The sequence below is a fragment of the Cervus canadensis genome, chromosome 31 (assembly GCF_019320065.1).
Source record: "Cervus canadensis isolate Bull #8, Minnesota chromosome 31, ASM1932006v1, whole genome shotgun sequence".
Taxonomy (NCBI): domain Eukaryota; kingdom Metazoa; phylum Chordata; class Mammalia; order Artiodactyla; family Cervidae; genus Cervus; species Cervus canadensis.
In genome coordinates this window covers 13,100,970-13,108,615 of record NC_057416.1, presented here as the reverse complement: position 1 = coordinate 13,108,615, position 7,646 = coordinate 13,100,970, and the positions used below count along the sequence as shown (strand labels likewise).

The window sequence follows — 7,646 nt, the reverse complement described above, 5'->3', positions numbered from 1 at the left end:
TTATACCAACTTAAAGCTTCTATTTCCTGTGTGGTACAGAAAATAAAAAAGAAATTCATAAAAATAAGGGTTTCAAACATTTGGTCTGAAAGAGAACACATCTTTCAGGACTTTCCGTTGCTTTTCCTGTCAAGCTTAATCCAAATTTGGGGGCTTCTATTTGTAGGTTCTTCTTTTCCCCCACATGCTGAGGCAAACTGATGCACAGAAGTGCTGACCTCATAGAGTCACACCTGCGGGTTTTGGGGGGCTTTGCATATACTGCTATGTTCAACGGTGTCGGGTAGGCAGCTCTACCCTAGTCACAAGGACATAATCACTAAGACCAAATGCTGTATCTCACGAGAGAAAGGGATTTCTCCACAATTCAATATTGCTTGCTCAACATAATCAACTGTAGTCATCAATCAAAATATCCTTAGGACAGAAGCTAATCAAATATTGTGTGTTTACCCGCCTCTAAGCTCACCTTTGAACTGTCCTCAAACCTCAGAATGAAGGACAAAACTAGTGAAAAGCAAGTCCTTCGATTATTTAAATCCCTGAGTTAGTTGCTCAATCGTGTCTGACTCTTTGTGACCCCATAGACTGTGGCCCACCAGGCTCCTCTGTGAATGGGATTTCCCAGGCAAGAATACAGTAGTGGGTTGCCATTTCCTCCTCCAGGGGATCTTCCCAACCCAGCGACCAAACCTGAGTCTCCTATATTGCAGGCGGATTCTTTACCTTCTGAGCCACCAGGGAAGCCCATTACTACAATAGAAAATACTCTATAGGTTTCAAACGAACCATAGAGATACTTAAGTCAACTGCATACTACAGGTGAGCAGCCTGACACCCAGATGAGCTGAAATGTTATGCCTAAAAGTCACACAGGAGAACTAGAAGAGAAAAAACTTTTTTTTTTCTTTTTTCCAAACAAGCAAACAGGATTTTTCACATGTTAATCAAAAAGAATCCAGATCATCAGATTAGGAAGAAATGAGGAATAAAAAGTATGTTACATATAGATTTAAGGACTAGTCAATCCACTGCCCCCACCCCTGAAAAACCAAAAATTCTCCAAATATATGGATATGTATCCATCAAGATGCTTACCCTTAAAATATTAGAATCTTGGAAAATTCAATTTACAAATACATTATTAATTGCATTGTTATAATGAAATTAGTTCATTAAACATGAAGACACCAAACAGCACCAATACCAGAAAGTTAGGAAAGTAAATACACTATTACTTAAAATAATATATAATTTCTGATTGGGACAGAAACGAACTACAGCCACTAGCAAAACCACTTAAACTACTATTTGACATAAAGGCAATATTTAAAGACTAGTATATACCTTTTTCCCACTGATAGGCCTGTGACCAGGCATCCCAGCCATGGGTCAACATGAAAAATATTGTTAACAAAGATGCTTTTTTAAAATTGCTCAAGCGCCTTGAACCATGATACTGCATAACCCAAATTTTGCCAATATAAGCCCATGGCAGCATTTTTGGTATTCTAATTGCTCCTACCTGCCTCAATTAAAACAAAACAACTCCCTTATGAAGGACTAGACTGAATGCAGCTGTGAAGCAGCAGCAGGTATTTATAAATGGGCTACTGACAGTGTATCAAAGCGCTACTATGGAAAATACAGCAGCAAATACTCTGATAAGAGCACAGTATTCCACATGGAATCCCAAATTCTTACCTCTAGTTCCTTAAATTCTTGGAAGACTAGAGATCAACAAGTGTATGTGTAAATGCGGCTAGGGAGAAAGAAGTTCTGAATGGTATAGTGTTCATATTTTAAATTATCCAAGATAATCTGAAGGCTTACAGACAACTCTCAACTGTATCTAAACTTTTTTAAGCACACAGAACTAAAATGCTAGCAAAACTTTGGTGTTTCCCCCCAAATTAGCATTGCAGTTTCAGTGAAGATGAAATAGGCATGGTGTGTGAAGTTTTTATCATGTTCAAGCCACCCTTTTCTAGTCCCTGCTCCTTTCATCAGGCGATCTGAAGACTACCTGGTTTAAAAATATTTGGTAATTCAGTGCAGAAAATTAAGGTCACAGACAAAGTACAACAACTTTTAATACACCATTAATACTAATGATTAAAAATTATTGCATAGTCTTATGCATTTACCCTAAAACATTTTCTGAAATTAAATTCTGAAAGAATTATATAAAAGACAACCCTTTAAAATGTGGATGGCCTTTAACTACCTCGATCTTCTTTCCTTTTTTGTCTTTTCAGTACTTTTGTCCATCGTTTTCTCATTATCTCCCCTGCACTTTGGGCAATACCATTTCCCCTTTGGTTTGTAGGTAAGTGAAACACACGAGAAGTGAAACCATTCGATTGGACACTGTTCATTGTCACATCCGATCATTTCCCCGTAAGACACTTGGTTACATAAACAGTATGTAGGTTCGTTGGGATCTATTGCAAACTCGACGGGGGAAGCTTCTCTTTCCTGCTTGGCCTTGGAGCGTTTCTTTTTCTTGGCGGACTTGGATTTCTTTTCTTTGGGGGGCTGATCGTCACAGTCCTCAATCCCGTTCGTCATGTGACACAGGTCTCGGCTTTCACTGGTCCGCTGCCGGCGGGGCCTTCTCGAAGATCGTTCAGGTTGGCTGGAATCCATCTTCGCTTTATCCGCAGCTCGCTCACTTTCGGCAGGATCTTGAAAACACTGGGAGTGTAGCTCCATTTGCCTTGCCCGGTTTTCCACCAATTCGAGCATCTGTGTGACAATCTGAATTTTTTCATCTCCCAGTTCTTGACTATTGATTAATGCCCTCTGGAGATGCTGCTGGAGGCGTTTTTTCTGGTTTGAATCATCTTCTTTCTTGTATTTTTCATAGACATCATCAATTTCCTTTAATGTTTCTAAAAAAAGGAAAGAATAAAAATCAGAAAAAAAAAAGAAAATGCATGGTGGCACATATGACATTTTTCAAGTTAGTTATTTTTTCCCAGAACTGGTACAGTAAGAAAGAACTAAAAAAAAAAAAAGAACTCGACCATAAAACCACTTTCCTGTATAGTATGAATTACATTAAAAACATTTTATTTTCCAAGACCACACATTATCCAACATGAAAGTACATTTAGAAGTAAGCTAATAAAAGAATGAGACCTCTCTAATACTCATTAATCTACGTTAGAAAGCACAAAAGATCTGTGGCTAATTAAAAATCAAAAGTCTTTCACCGGGACTAGGTTAGATTACTGTCCAACTATGTTTACAGGATTTACGGTTCAATACATGACTTGCTACATGGCCCCAGAGACACTCTCTACCTTGACTTTCATATCATCCCCTGGACATTAAGCAAAGCAAACACAAGTAACTCTTAGCTTTCCATGATATTAGCTTGAATGGCTCTTTTATATCATCACATGGCAGACTCTGAAAATCAAACTATTTCCAGAACAGGTTTAGGTTCAGGTTCTGGCATCAACTGACTAAGCTACTAACAAAATTATAGTTAAGTCAGCATTGGGTCACTGTGCTTTTGTAGATAAGTCAGCATTTGGTCCTCAGTTTTTTATCTGCTGATTTAGGTACTGTAGAGAATGTGGGACACACTTAAATCAACTAAAAATGGCTGAGTCATTAGAAGACATACAAAAATCTGAAAATATAGTTCCAGATGTCACCAAAATTTACATAAATGTCTTATTCAAATCTGTCCTCTTTCTTGTCCTTATGAGACACAATGCTATCTGAAAGAGTTCTTAGAAAAGATGCAGAAACAAAAATTAACTTGGAATTTATCACACCACATACCATATCACTGTTTAATCTTCTAATATCATTACTCTAACGACAAGAACAAAAACGTTAGATAAGTAACATACATTGGGGGTGTCTGCAAGTAAGGTAACACAGAGCATGTATTCAACACAACTTATGAAATAGAACCTCCTTGGAAACTGTAGGTACTCACACAAAGGACAACTATTTACCCGACAATGTGCCCCCACACGTCTGAGGGTACTCACACCTACAGAGCATATTTTAAAACAATGTTCACATCTTGCCCATTTTCCCAGCTAAATATATACATGGATTTCTTTAGAACTCAACTTTCTTCCAGGAAAAATAAGCTATATATTTTCCCCTCAGACACACAAAAATTGAAGTTTAAAAAATAAAGGCAAGCCTTATCCAATAATCAGGAATTAGAAGCTAATTATAGCAACACAGATACTATATATGAGGTAAATATTCACGTTTTCAAGACACCTTAATTACACAGTGACAGAAGAAAGGCCACTAACACTTACTGAGTCCCTTCCATGCAACTTTCTCATGAATCACAATCCCGTGAGGAAGCCACCACGTCTGCATGTGAAGACATTGAAGCTCAACAGGTAACCACCCTAGTCTTTAAACTGTGCCAGACCTGTCAATTTGGCTCTGCCCTTTAAGCACATTCTACACACCTACATGGAAGGCACTGTGTATTAAACACGAAATTTTAGCTAAGGTGTAAACAAACTTTGATTATGAAGGAAATTATGAACAAGAATACTGGAACAAAAATTAAGGTTCTCTAATAACAACACCCCATAATAAACTGGGCTTCCCTGACAGCTCAGATGGTAAAGATTCTGCCTGCAATGCAGGAGACCCGGGTTCGATCCCTGGGTCAGGAAGATCCCCTGGAGAAGGAAATGGCAACCCATTCCAGTATTCTTGCCTGGAGAATCCCACTGACAGAGGAAACTGACAGGCTACAGTCCTTGACATCTCAAAGGGTCAGACATGACTGAGCGACTAACACATACATAATAACACTTCATTCAATTATGCAATTGTTTTCTTCATTCCTCTGTCTTTAAAAATTCTTAAGTCTACTTTTAGGGTTCTTCAGTAATTTCTGAAAATGTATGAAATAGGTAGGAAAGAAATTTGACTGTCTAAATAGTTTATATCACTATTACTGTAAATATTAAATCAAAAAGCAGAAAATACTTAAGAACTAGCAAAGAAATTAAAGACATGAAAAACCAAAACCACACAAGTATACAAAGCTAATAGAAAACTGAGAATTGAGCTTAGTAAGCATGCGCATAGAGTAAAAACTAGATCACTGTTTTTGTATTACTTTTGAAACTGAACTATAGTCTTAAGGGAGCTACTTTTTATAATCTCTCAGTCTTTCAAGGCCCAATAATGTTTCTCACGTTGTCAAATCCACTTCTGTCAATTCTAGATGGTCAAAACTGCATATTTCCTGTTAACAAATTATTCCTCGCCAATTCAAATTAAAAGAAAGCATCTTAACTTCTGTGATCTCAAACAGGTCTTTAAAGAAATGTAAAAACGTGCAAGTTTTACAAACTTAAGAGTTATCATTTGAAAAACTAAAAAGATTCAACATACAACTCTTAAGCACACATGTAATATTTTTAGGTTACAATTCAGGTATGTGCTCCATGTCTAAAAAAACACCTTTGGAGAGCATTAAAAAAAAAAAAAAAAGATTTAAATACTTTAAAAACGACCATGTGCACCTGAAGAAGCCAGGCTATGGAGTCAAACATTCCCCACTTAATTGGACAAGTTACTTAAACTCCTTGTAAATTTAAATTTGTCTGCAAAATGAGTTTTTACTTCATTGAGCTGTGAAGATTAAATAGGATAATGTTCTGAACTCAGTGCAGCAACTGACAACCAGTAAGTAATCTGTATTAGTCACTCCCCCCACCCCAACAGAGACCAGTCCTGTCAATATGGATTCAAAAGGCAGAAATAAACTATAGGTTAAAAAACAAGACACAGAGACAACTAAATATTCTATCAGGCTGCAGGTCCCAAAATACCGCCCCAGAAATGCGTTAAGACACTAAATTGTAGGATTAGCGACGGGTCGAAAAACTGAGAATGGGTCCAAGAAGTTATCTTTTTAAAGTTCAGAGGACTGATTCCACATCAGGTCCAAGGTCTGTTTCTCGATTCGGGATTATTAACCGCAAACGGCTCCCCATTTAAGTTAACTCCTCCCCTTGCAGTTGCAGGCGAAAGGGTCACCAATGATAAATAACAAATAACACACTCTGTAAGAAAGGTCGATTCCCTGTCCTAGCTGTCTGGGTCTGACCACAAAGGGCGGCTTTTGCCACAGCATTTAAACTCGGCGGAGGAGGGACCCGGGGGTTGAGGGACGCCAGGCGGTTGCCCAGTCAACCAACTCACACCCTTCGGGGACCCGGAAGTGACGCAAGGTCCGGAACCTACGCGGTGCCGGGATCGGCGACGGTCCCCGAGGCTGACTGTGTCTCTGTTGTGATTTGAGTGGTTGGGGGGGAAAAGTCGAAAATCCATAGACAAACGTGTCCCAAATCCCAACGCTGACTCCGCCGAGGGCGAGCTAACGTCCTGCACGGCCGCCTCCCGACCAGCCGGCGTCGCCCGCCCGAGCCTTCCCGCGACCAGCCATTTTCCGGACGGGCGGGAGCGCGCGTGCCCGCACTCCGCCTACACCCTACGTCACCCCTGAAAGCCCCGCCCCCAGGAGGGGGTGGGGGTCCTCCTCGCCCCACACACAGACACACACACATACACACATACACACACCCCTCGGCTCCCCCGCGGGGAGCCCCCTAGCCTTTCAACCATTCGGCTGTAGCAGCCGGGAAAGGCTGCGGCCCGGAACTTTCCCTGGGGCGAGAGACGGGGGAAGACTCGATTCCCGAGCCTGGAGCTCCGGAGCGCCGGGGGAGGGACCTCCCCGGAGGCCGCCTTCGCAGTCCGCCCTCGCCCCCTCCCCCCCAGCACGTTCCAGTGCATCTGCGCTCAGGGGGTGGGGGCCCGAGACGGACTGGGCTGAAGGAAGCCCGGCCCTGTGGGCCCGCGGGAGTCCGGCCGCTCACTCCCCACGGCACCCCCCCCACCCACCCGGCTGCACGCTCCCCGGGCCGGGGCGCCGAGGGGTCTGCGGCACCCGGCGGGCGAACACCCGGAACAAATGAGCTTGCTGCTTAAAAATGGCTGATTTCGTCTCCACAGAGGCTGCAGCCGCTGGGTCTGCAGCGGGGGCTGACGAGCGGCCACCGCTCCCTTCCACTGTCGAGACCACCCCCCCCCGCCGCCACCAAGAAGTCCGCAGCGGGGGGAGGGCCGCGAACCCCACCTACGGGGGCCCGCTGCCCCGGGTCCCACACGCCAGGCCCCCCCACACACTGTGCACTCGGGGAGCTGGAAAAGTGGCACTTTCCCCGGGGCAGGCTCCCAGCGACCGTGCCCGGCGGCCCCGAGTCGGGGGGAGGACCCGCGGCCCCTACCTTGATATTTGTTGTCCAGCTCCCGCAGCACGGACACGTTCCTCTGCATGTCGTGGGGCAGCGACTCCACACACTCGAGGTAGTCCTGCACGTAGCAGGTGAGAAGCCGGCTCCGCTCGCCGGTCAGGAGCGCGGCCGACGAGTAGAGTTGCTGCTGCTGCTGCTGCCCTAACATCCTGCCGCTGCTGCCGCCGCCGCCGCCACCGCCGCCGCCGCCTCCGCATCCAGCAGCCACACATGCAACAGCCACGGCCGCCGCGGCTCCTCGGCTCGGCAGCCCGGCGCCGCGGGGACACCGGCCGCCACTCCGGAGGGCACTGCCGAGTCCCCCGATCTCCGCTCCCT

The 7,646-nt window shown here is 44.1% G+C and overlaps 1 protein-coding gene across 1 annotated transcript; it reads right to left on the bottom strand.

Moving 5' to 3' along the window:
* Positions 1-2,075: 2,075 nt before the first annotated feature.
* Positions 2,076-7,642, bottom strand: ING2 (inhibitor of growth family member 2). The gene is made up of 2 exons (XM_043454505.1): positions 7,302-7,642; positions 2,076-2,894 (listed from the first exon to the last, which is right to left on the bottom strand). The coding sequence occupies exons 1-2, from the start codon at positions 7,474-7,476 to the stop codon at positions 2,224-2,226; spliced, it is 846 nt and encodes a 281-aa protein (XP_043310440.1). The 5' UTR covers positions 7,477-7,642; the 3' UTR covers positions 2,076-2,223.
* Between the last annotated feature and the right edge of the window lie 4 nt (positions 7,643-7,646).